Source organism: Brassica napus, chromosome C5 (assembly GCF_020379485.1).
Source record: "Brassica napus cultivar Da-Ae chromosome C5, Da-Ae, whole genome shotgun sequence".
In the NCBI taxonomy this organism is placed as follows: domain Eukaryota; kingdom Viridiplantae; phylum Streptophyta; class Magnoliopsida; order Brassicales; family Brassicaceae; genus Brassica; species Brassica napus.
In genome coordinates, this window is record NC_063448.1 from 50,263,311 (window position 1) to 50,275,313 (window position 12,003).

Genomic DNA, 12,003 nt, shown 5'->3' on the forward strand with positions numbered 1-12,003 from the left:
GAAAACTGCAGTTAAGAGACACATATCCATAATGTTGCAAAGCTGGCTTGCAGAACTACAACCCCAAGATAGAGCATAGATTCAATGCAATGTATTTCCATGGAAAAAAAAAATGATCTTCTGTCTCTTTCCATCTGATTTTATTATCCATATGTTTCCTTTATTATATGTGATTCTTGAGTTCTGAGTCTCTGTGTGGAGTCTTTTCATTCGCTCAGTGACAAGCTCAAGCAAGTTTCAAAAATCATAAAAGTCATTTCTGGTATCCCATAGCTCACCTGTCATCCCAGCTTACATGTCACCTAAAGGAAATCAAGCAATTCAGATGCATTGATCTCTCATTCTCACATATCATTCCATTTTAAAACAAAAAAAAATCTAGATTACTCTGCATATAATTTGCAAATCTGAAATATCCATGATTACAAAGCAAACAAGATGGATTACGCTTATAATATGATGTAAAAGGGAAGATGTAGTTTTGAATATAATAACATTTTGGTTCCTCCTTATCCCAAAATGTACAGAGACAAGTACAACTAGCTGTACTTGGACTTAAGAGTCATTGAAAATATCATTGACATAAATGTAAAAGTTAATTGGTGTCTGTATCCCTGTCGAACATCTATATTGGCGAAGTATCCATGCTTTCTGATTAATAATTTCAAATCCATAATATCCCTAGACTCTACTATGTGCAGCTAAAAGCGTTGTCATACTCGTGGACATGAAGCGAGTATTAACTCGAATTGAAACGAGTTTCTGCATTGATGGTGTCCGTTCGACAAGACATAATCATATAATCTATGTTGTTCCTAAGCTTATGTTCCCTAACCCATTCTCATTAATAATTTCAAATTATGAGTTTAATTAACTACTTTTGGGAAGATTATGGATATTTTCATTTTCGATTAATAATTTTCAAATTATGAGTTTAATTAACTTTTGGAAAGATCATGGGTATTTTTTCGAAGTAAATAAGATGTTATAAAATATTTTTTATTAATTGCTACTTAATTTAGTAGCTGATACATGTTTTGGTAAATAGTTTGTCGACTTATACATTGTTTCATACATGGTTTGTTACTTGATAAATTGGTAGATACATAGTTTGCAAGTTGATACATTTTTTTGATAAATTGTTTGTTATCTGATAAATTGGTTGGATACATGGTACATATTTTAGCTTATACATAGTTTGATATCAAATTATTAATAAATGGTTGGTATGCTACATAGACTTGTTGTTATCTGATAAAATATTTGTTACCTGGTACATGTTATGTTAGCTGATATATAATTTGTTATCTGATACATGCTATGTTAGATCATATATAATACTATGTCTTAACGGTTACAAATTACATTAGCCAAAAACCTTTACGTGTTGTCGTTCTTGTTAGACGGATTGAAAGATCCCCCAAATATATTCTTATAACCATATTGTTAATTATTTTTCTCCATTAGTTTCTCTTCGTAAGTTACATTTATCTAAATAATATACTTGTAAATATGGATATAAATCATGTGGCTAAAATCGCTCCAGCTGTAAATTTATGACATCAAACACCACTTTATTTAGCTGACACATTTTTGCTTTCTGCAGCATTAGAATTGACAGCAAAAATTTTCATCATTACAAAGGAGCAAAATCATCTATTCATGGCTTAAATATCATATATTATACCATTAACATCAATCAGTGTGTAGGTAGCAAATATAAGCTTCTATTGGATATAGTTAACTAATTGTCTCTAAATGTAAAACAGGTTTGGGAGACTAGATGCAGCAACAAGGCACTCACTTCAGGTTTGTTGTGGGGTGGGGATCAATCACTTCATGTTTCATAACTTGAACCGCAGGTCGGTCCAAGAATATTAAAAAAAAAACTAAAATACTCGTAAAATATGTTTTTTTTATCGAACTACTTGATTAATTAAACGCGAAACCGAGTTACTCCCTAACGGGAGGGATTACAGATAGACTTAGAGCAGCCTTTGCCAAGGAATCTGCTACAACATTGTTCAAACGAGGAACATACGAAAACGAGATATAATCAAACCTACAGCTCAAAACTCGGATATCGAGCAAAACACTCTGGAGTAGAACTGTCGACGAAGAAGAGTTGAGGAGGTTGACGAGAGACTTCAAATCAGAGAAAACATTCACCTGAGAGAAATCATTAGTGACTGCATCCATAAGGGCAGCCTTTACCGCAAGCGCTTCCGCAACAATGGGCGCAGCGACATGAAGGCGGTTAGTAGAGTGGTGATGGACCTTGACACCAGAGGGATCAACAAATGTCCAGACCTGTCCGCTGTTGCCAGAAACAGGGTCCCAAGCTCCATCAGTAAAGCATCTAACGCCATATACATTCGGAGGGGGGGGGGGAAGGATCGAGCGTGAGGGGAATGCGAGGTGTTGTCAGATTGAGAGGCCTCTTCCCAGCTTCGCGCATCTTTCAATGCTTTAGTGACCAGTTCCGTTTCAGTACACGACTTGCCTTCAAAGACTAGTCTGTTTCGGTTCTTCCATAGATGCCAGTAGAGCCAGGGATAGAGTGGAGAGCGGCCCAGCCCAGAGGGTGGGAGGTTGATCATTCTAGTGTTTTGGACCAGCAACTCTCTCATTGATACAATAGTTCCTGCATTTGGCTTGTGCATAGTCGGAACAAGATCCCAAACACGGGCAGCAAAAGAGCAGGTGAGGAAGAGGTGCAAAGGTGTTTCGACCTCTCCGCATCGCTTGCATTTCGATTCCGTTTGGAGTCCTCTAACACGCAAGGTGTGTCCCGTTGGAAGTGCTCCATTCATCGCTCTCCATAGGAAGGTTTGGATCTTAGAAGAGGTGTGTAAGTTCCAGATGCATTTGCCCCAGGGAAACTGATCCGTAACATGGTTTAACTGAGCTTTTCGAGCCATAGCGTAGCCTGACTTGGACGAGTAAGATCCTGAGGAAACCAGATTAGTTCATCATTTTTGTTAAAGGAACTAGGAATGATTTGAAGAATACAGTCCTCATACAGAGGCAAGTGCTGACTAATAGCACTGAAGTTCCACTCATTTGACTCAGGGAGGATAATGTCCGAGACATGCAGCTCTTGGCTCTCCCTAGAGGGAGGAGGCCCTATGGGAGTTAATGGAGTTGATAAATATACCCACGGGTCAGCCCATACTCTGATCTGCGAGCCGTTCCCCACACTCCATCCCAAGCCCAAGTTAAGTAGTTCTACACCCCAGATGATACCCCTCCACCTGTGAGAGGCAGCTGAAGGACATGGGCCTTCAAGCTAGGGAGCAGAATGGCAGTACTTCCCTACGAGTGTCTACGCCAGGAGAGAATGGGGTTCTCGGATCAGTCGCCACGCTATCTTTGCCAACAGAGCTTGATTATAGCAGGTTATGTCTCGGAAACCAAGCCCACCTAAGTTCTTCGGGAGGGTGAGTCTAGACCACGCTACCCAGCACATTTTCCGCACATTATGCTTTGAATCCCACCAAAATCTCGTAAGAAGAGATTGGATTTGTTTGCATAGGGAGGCTGGTAGCATGAAACATGACATAGCATATGCGGGTATGGCTGTAAGAACAGCTTTAAGCAGTACATGTTTGCCTGCACCGGAAAGGAATCTAGTAGACCAATTCAGTACCTTCTGTCGGATGCGGTCGATGATGCTATTGAAGATATCTCGTTTACGTCTTCCTAAGTGCTCGGGCAATCCTAGATACTTCCCTATGCCACCTTCTTTGTTGATAGCCAGTGAACGTTTGACTCTGATTTTAGCAGAAGCCGGAGTCTTAGACGAGAAGGTTATGGCCAAATTGCTTGGGCTGATGCACTGTCCCGATGCTCGCTCGTATCTTGCTAGAAGCGCGAGAAGGTTGGTACAGCTCGCTTCATCGGATCTGGTGAAGAACATGGTGTCATCGGCGAAGAGCAAATGATTGATCGGAGGGCAATTGCGGGCCACTTTGATTCCCGGTAGGTCTCCAGAGGCTTGCGCTTTACTGCATAATCCCGACAAGACCTCTGTACACAGTATAAAGAGGTAAGGCGACAAAGGGTCTCCTTGCCGTATTCCTCGAGCCGGTTTCACTTTGCCTTGCGGAGCGCCATTAATCAAGAAAGAGTAGGACACCGAGGTCACGCAGACCATAATCCACGAGATCCAGCGGTCATGGAAGCCCAATCTCCACAGTACAACTTCCAAGAAGGTCCACTCGATCCTATCATAGGCCTTGCTCATGTCCGTTTTCACAGCCATGGAGCACCGGACCTTAGCTTTTGAGGTGTGTAGATAGTGAAGGATCTCGTGGGTGATGAGAACATTGTCTCCAATAGCCCGTTTAGGGACAAAAGCCGACTGATGAGGTGAGATAATTCGCGGGAGTAAAGGTTGTAGGCGCTTCGTAAGAATCTTTGCTATGATCTCTTAGTGCGTGGAGCAAAGCGCGATAGGACGGAAATCGGCAACCTTCCTCGGACAGGAGATCTTAGCTATCAAACGAACATGAGTTTCGTTCTGTCTCGGATGGAGATAACCTGATTCGAAGAACTCTCGGATATCTCGATACACATCCTCACCAACCGTGTTCCAAAAGGAATGGTAAAAGCCCGTGTAGAAGCCATCAGGTCCTGGGGTTTTATCGGCATGAATCGCAAACACGGCATTGTATACTTCAGTTCGGTCCGGTATAGCAACAAGTCTTTCGTTATCTTCTGGTGTGATACACGGATTCAGCGCTTCGTTGACTCTCTCAAGACAGTATGCTCCTGACGATGCAAATATATTCTGGAAATAAGTGGAGATAGTTGAGACTATTCCTTCTTCGGTATCAAACACTCTGCCCTCATCGTCTTCTAGAACAGAGAAGTTGTTGATTTGACGCCTGCCCCGGGTGATAGCGTGAAAGAAGCCAGAGTTACGATCGCCGCACTGAAGCCAGAGGATGCGACTTCTTTGTCGCCAGTATTCTTCCTCCTCTTGGTAAGCTTTTTCAAGAGTTGTAGTAGTGGGTACAATAAGGTCGGTATCGGGTAAGGGGGCAGAGAGCGCAGCTTCAAGGACTTGTTGAGCTTCTTTGATTACTTCAGAGCTTTTGATGTTCAGTTCTCTTGTCCATTCAATGATTTTTCTCTGCACCCGATCAATTTTGGAGAGAACAGCTTCTTGTCTATGGAGTGGCCACTGGTCTTCGACGAGCTTGTGTATATCAGGGTTTTTCCTCAATCTCCTATCAAATCGAAAGTTCCCCTTTCTAGAAGTTTTAGTCTGGTCAAAAAGAGTGAGGAGTGGCAGGTGATCCGAACCCTCAAAGCTGAGGTAGATATTGCGACATGATGGGAAAAGTTCCGACCACGCACAGTTTGACATAGCTCGATCAAGACGAGATTGGATGAAGTGTTCATGTCTCATTCCGTGCCAAGATAGATGGTTACCAGCATGTGGCAAGTCCCATAGCCCAGATTGGGACACAAAACTGCGGAAAGCTAAGAAAGATCCCTCCCAGCGCGGTGGGCCTCCAACCTTCTCGGAGTTGTCAAGTAAGTCGTTGAAGTCCCATGTTATAAACCATGCAGAGTCTCGAGCCTTGCCGAGTTCGACCAATTTACTCCAAAAGGCAGCTCGATCTTCTTTTCTCGGAGTGCCATAAATGAAGGAAGCAAAGAATGATGACTTTTTTGAGCAGATGAATGTGTCGATGATATTACAAGATGAGTACAAAACATGCACTTTTATATCATCCTTCCAAGACAACATAAGACCTCCACTTAAACCAGTAGGAGGTACTGAGAAATGTTGTTTATACAGAGAGTTCTGAAATAATCAGAGGACTTTTTCATCGCTGTTCTTAGTCTCCATTAGAAATAAGATATCGGGAGATAGTCGAGTACGTATCTCCTTGATCCGCTGGTCTGTCAAGGTGCTTCCAATCCCTTGACAGTTCCAGCTCAAACACGCTAAGGAAGCGGATCTTGAGGTGGCCGAAAATCCGCCACCTTCTTCTTGGTAGAGGGGAAAACCCTAGTAGATGGAGCCACCTGAGCAGGCGCAGGGGCCTTACTTGTAGCAGGTCCTGTCTTAGCGCCAGAAGCCGACATGACAAGCCTTCTCTTGGACGATTGCTGACCCTTCGTGACCCTTCTTTTCTTTAAGCTTACACCTTGGACAGGGCTTCTAGGAATTTTCTTCTTTGTAGGTTGGTCAGGCGCCTTACGCTTTCCTAGCGTCTTTGCAGCAATACGACCCGAGCGCTTAGGAAGACGGCCCAAGGAGAGAGTGATGGTAGTGTCTGGTTTCGCAGGTACATGGCCAAGACGTAAAGAGACATGAAGCCTATCTTCGCTGAGAGTGCGGATCAGAGATGGTTCAGATTGGGGGGCTTAGAGCCCGACGCCCCTGTTCTGTCAATGAAAGGTAGGTCTCCCATTGTTTCTTCAAAATATTGCAATTCCACATCTTGGAGAATGCCAGAGTCAGTAGTAACCTCCTCATTACGAGGCAAATGCTCTCTATTGGTGGGCAAAGAGAGTCGATCCCGGGCCGGGCGTTTTTCAGAAGTGCCAATCAAACTAACCACAGGGGAGATTCTTTCCAGAGCAGAACGTCGCTCTCTAGAATTGGCATGGGCAGAGGTTGGTCCTGGAGGAGTTATTAGAGGTTCTCTGACAGGACGCGAGCGGGGGGGGGGGAATATGGGAGCTCTGGGCATTAGGGAGTTGTCTAGACGTTCTTACTGACAGCCTTCCTGAGCCTCGAGGCTCAGAGCCCGCAATAGAACCTGAGGACTGGCCCTTCCGTGGTACCCAAGTTTCTTTTCTAGGGTAAGTATTTCTCCGGGGAGGTGAAGAAGGGGGTGGGCGTCTATATTCAGATGAAGCTAGGCGATAGTCAGTACGAAGGGATCGATCGTAGGTCGCCTTCGAGTGTCCCTCGTGGCGAACATCATTTGACCGATGAGAATTTCTACAAGTTCTGTCTGATCGCTCCTCATTCCTCACTACCCTATCATCAGTTCTTCTTCTTTCAGCGAGCTTCTCAAGAGTTCTCGATTGATTGATACCCATAGGGCCTTGAGTTTTAGAGAATCTGGACATGCATTTATCTTGCTCGTGAGAGAGTGAGGCGCATGAGAAGCAATGCTTCTCAAGCTTCTCGTATTCCAGTTCAACTTCCTTGATTTCTGCTGAGGGGAGACTGATTTCAAGATGTCTTTCAAGGGGTCGGAGTCCATTAATGAGGACCCGAACTCGGCCTTTTGGAACATCTTTGGACTCGACATGGCCAAGTTCTGAGCCTATAGCGTGTAGAGCCTCTTCCGTCCAGTAGTGTAGAGGAATTCCATGGATTCGTATCCAAAATGGAATAATAGATGGGAAGCTATCAGATACAATAGGTTCCCACCGCTGCAAGAGTATCATCCATTTTTTGAAGTGGTATGGGGCTTTGTGTAGGATACTCTGTAGATCTCTTTCGGATTCAAAGGTAAACTGAAACAGATGGGGACCAAGATCTCGGCCAGTGATAGAGCCGGAGACGTGCCAGTGTTGCAGAAAGAAGTCTACCAAGGCTCTGGTATTTTGTGCCGCCGAGTTTGTAACTCGTCTGATAAGAGAGAGTTTGTTCTGTTCAATGAGCGCAGAGTTGTTAGTAGCTGGAATGGGGATGGGAGCTCTGCGAACAGGAGCAAAAGTGGTTGACGTCCATTTAGCCTTTTCTGCAGTAGAGTAGCGTCTCGCCATAGCCTCAAATACTAAGTGGGAGAGAATTCATAACCTTCAGCAACAACACAAGGGAGAGGTCCCAAACTGGGCAAAGGCAACTTCAGTACCACAAAAGAGAGAGGTCCCAAACTGGGCAATAAACTAGATGAGCTAGCAGACTTAAGTTCTCTAAATCTCCACAGGTCAAAGCCGCTCAGAGTTCCGAGGAATGAAATGAGGCAGTATACAGACCACAGTAGAGTGGGAGAAAAGGGAACATGTCAGAGATTAGTGGCTCCAGTCTTCAGGCAGTAAGCACTGCGGGCCCTCCGACGGCGTCGGGGGCTGAACCCGGTGGAAGTTTAACCAGAGGTGAAGTGAGAGTAAGAGGTGGTTTTCTCAGTTTGAAAAATTACTACTCGTAAAATCAATACAATACTAAAAGGAAAATATAAGCCATGGAGAGGTTGTTCACGTATGATAGGAAAATCAACTAATCAGAGAGCCCGAAGTTGTCACGTCATCTCATTTATTTTTTCGTAAAAAATGAAAAAACAATGCAAAGGAAATGATCGAACCCGGGTTAGTATGACATAAATATAGGACAGTTACCACTAAGCCATTGAAACTTTCTTGGACACATATACAATAATCACTAAGTGTGTAATCACAAACTCTTATGTACAGTTACAATAATATGAATTCAACTTTCAAGACTCCGATACTTTGTTTTGTAAAAAAATAGGATGGACATAAATGATATACGAACTATGAATAGTACTTTATAAAGCTGACTTAGATAACACATCTGCACATCCATTTCCAATCTTTTTTGATGCTTAAATTCAATTTCTTCAGAGCAATTATTCCATAAAAAGATCGTATGAGATATTGTTTTGATATTCAGATTTGTTTCTTGACTGTTAAGAAGATTGATAACTGTAAAAATGTCTCCTTCGAATATGATATGTCTATAACCGAATCTCCAACATGAGAAAAGTTTGTTTAAAAAGTAAATAATTTCTTTTTTCTTATATTATATAATAAATATATATTATTTACTGATAATAAAAATATAATTATTCATCTATCACAAATATCTATGCAAACATGTGAATCAAGTACAACAATCAAATAACATAATGATTTCTACAAAAAAAAATTTAAAAATATATTTATGTTATGTAGTCTTATTTTATATTCTTTAAATAATATAATACAATATAATATAATATTTTTAGAATTGAGAAATACATATAATATCTATTAAAAAATCTAGTATGTTTAAAACTTGGATAGTAGTAGTATATATGGTCAAGTCAACTAAGATGAATACGCTCGAGTCAACTAAGATGATTTTTAAAAAAAGAAGCGAAAATTCATCTAAATTATTAAAACAGAAGTACAAATTTGAAATAACCCTGAGTTTTCCTTAATAATTACAAGTTTATGCCACTGATCTTAACCATGTTTAACATTTAAATCAAATCACCTAAATTTAATTTAAATAGTTAACCAAACACAATTATTACGTCTTATACCACCTTCTTTAACAACGTTAACAAACCACATCATTTCTATTATTTGGTCAACTGAATTGCCTCCTTTTAATATGATATTCACAATTGTCATTATTATCATTACGTGAGACAATTCTAATTCATCACAAATTGAATTATCTCATTGCACTCGGATTAAACAATCCTCAAATTTTCAAAAACCTGACATGCCATATTCTTAAGATTATACACTGACATGAAAACTAACATGAAACTCTTGATTATGTAAATACTTCATATATTTATACTTACAATCAAATGTCATGTCGGTTTGCATATATTACATATGTGGAATATGAATCATGTTCCCTGTAAAATATTTTCAAAATAAATTACATACTGAAACATAGTTTTGCCATACTGTATATAGTTAGGGATATGACATTTAAACTAATTTATTACCTTAACGTGAGCCAAATTACTTCTATCACATTAACTAGAGTTAAAGATGTCAATCTTTGTATTCGAGTAAGTTTTCCTAATTCACAATATATTGTATACTTTTAATTATTATAACCTCGAGTGTAGAAAATGAAAAACAAGAATATCCTGTTAATAGATACTATCACAGTAAACTAAAATTATGACAATTTTCATTCAAAATAGAATAGTTCCTTTTCTAATACTACCAAATGAAAGAAAAGTTTAAATAGTGTTACAAATATAAGCTCTTATATTAAATATATACAGTCGGGTATTAATGTTTTAAGATACGTATAATCTTAATACTAAACTTGAAAATCACGCAATTCAGAATACTTTAGTTGAGATTTCCTTTTGAATATACGTACTCGCACAATATATACCATTCCTAATTGCCTCAAACAAGTTTTAGCCATTGGAGAAGTACTTAAGATTCATTCAACTTAAGAATCTAGCAAGGGAAGCACCAATATACACTGTAACGGAAGGAAACGAACCCCCATTTTTTACTTGGTTCTTCACCCGGGACTCTTCCAAATTTCCAGTAACTGTGACATCCACTACAAGAAAACAGGGGGATTCTGATGGCCGAAATCGTCGGAAATTCGTCGGAATAGACCGATTCCGACGAATTTCCGACGAACCCGTCCGTCGGTATCGTTTCGTCGGAAAAAAAAAATTCGTCGGAATTTCGTCAGAACTTCCGACGACTTTCTGACGAATACCGAGAAACGTCATTCTGACGAACTTCCGACGATATTACGATGCGGATACACGAGACCAGAGTTCATCGGAAAACTACGTACCGACGAAGAACGTTCGTCGGACAATTCCGACGTAGAATGTTCCTCGGTTTATTCCGACGAACTTTAGGCGTCGGAATTTACCGACGGACAACGGTCGTCGGAATATACCGACGAACCACGTTCGTCGGTATATTCCGACGGAAATGTGGTTTGTCGGTAAATTCCGACGGATATATGTCCGTCGGTATATTCCGACGACCATTGTCCGTCGGTATATACCTTTTTTTTTTACAAATTAATTTTGCATTTTTATATATTTTTTGATATTAATAATTTAAAAAATCGGAAATTTAAAACTAATAATATTATAAAATTTAAATTCATAAAAACCGAAATAGGAAAAAAACATTCATAAAGTTTAAAATTCATACAAACCGAAATAGAAAAAAAAAACATTCCGAAAGTTTTAAAAAGCCGAAATAAACTAAGATGAACTCGAAGACATCAAACGATCTAGCTTCTGCATAATCTCGGTGTTGAACTTCTTCTGGGATGCCAACTCAGCAAGGATAGTGGCATTCTCCGAACGGATAGTGGCATTCTCCGAAAGGATAGTGGTGTTCTGCTCCTCCAATGCCCCAATCCGTTCATCTTTGTCATGTAGCTCCTCGAGAATCATGGGATCGGCATACGGAGCTTGCGAAGAAGATGCCGGATACGAAGAAGCACGACGGGCCAACCCAACTAAACGGCCTCCTTTCCTTTTAGGAACCGCCTACAAAAATATTTAAAGTAAGTAAATAGGGACAAGTAAGTAATCGACATTATAAAAAAAATATATTAATAAAAAAAATTACCTTTTCAACCATCTCATTTATTTGCAATAGAGACAGGTTGGTTGAAGCTCCCGTGGAGTCGCCGTCATCAGAGAGAGGCTGAGATTGAGAAACTATCTCAGCTTCCACCAAATCAACTACACCTTTGATCACGGGGTCCTGAATTTGACCCGTCGTCTTGTTAGTGTGAGCCACCTTAATGAGTTGGAGACGATCAACGGGATTACCGTCATTTGCTTCGATCTAAAAAAACCGCCATTATTAGCCAAAAATATATAAAATATTTATTTAAAAAATATAAAGATAAATAATAATAAAAAACTTACAAGTTCATCCTCCTTAGTAGACATGGAGCAAGCGCCGAGGTTGTGCACATACATACCTTTCCCGCCACGATCGCTCTTCCGGTTCCTGGAGTTCCTAGAAGACGTCTCTGCAGTGTCTTCCTTCTCCCAATGAGCTATCAACTGCTCCCACACCGTCCCGTTGATGAACCGTGGCTTCTTGTTCTTCTGCCAAACTGTCTTCCACGCGTTTATCTGCTTTGTGTAAGAGTCCATGGCCTTTTCGTTGAATTTCTTACGGACTGTTTCCGTAAGATCGGAGTGCCAGTTGAACTCTTGCTACAAAACAAACACAATTTAATAAGTAAATATATGTAAAAAAATGTAAAAACTTTAAAAAAATGAAGAGTTACTATACCGCAAACTGACGAAACCACAACTCTCGTTCGTC

At 40.6% G+C, this 12,003-nt stretch overlaps 2 protein-coding genes across 2 annotated transcripts; both read right to left on the bottom strand.

The window, feature by feature from the left end:
• Positions 1–1,953: 1,953 nt before the first annotated feature.
• LOC125587338 lies at positions 1,954–4,264 on the bottom strand. The gene is made up of 4 exons (XM_048757596.1): positions 3,650–4,264; positions 3,040–3,289; positions 2,416–2,950; positions 1,954–2,317 (listed from the first exon to the last, which is right to left on the bottom strand). Exons 1-4 carry the CDS (start codon positions 4,262–4,264, stop codon positions 1,954–1,956), a joined length of 1,764 nt encoding a protein of 587 aa, XP_048613553.1.
• Positions 4,265–4,432: 168 nt separating this feature from the next.
• LOC106442680 lies at positions 4,433–7,743 on the bottom strand. The gene is made up of 3 exons (XM_013884338.2): positions 6,743–7,743; positions 6,066–6,346; positions 4,433–5,790 (listed from the first exon to the last, which is right to left on the bottom strand). The coding sequence occupies exons 1-3, from the start codon at positions 7,741–7,743 to the stop codon at positions 4,433–4,435; spliced, it is 2,640 nt and encodes an 879-aa protein (XP_013739792.2).
• Between the last annotated feature and the right edge of the window lie 4,260 nt (positions 7,744–12,003).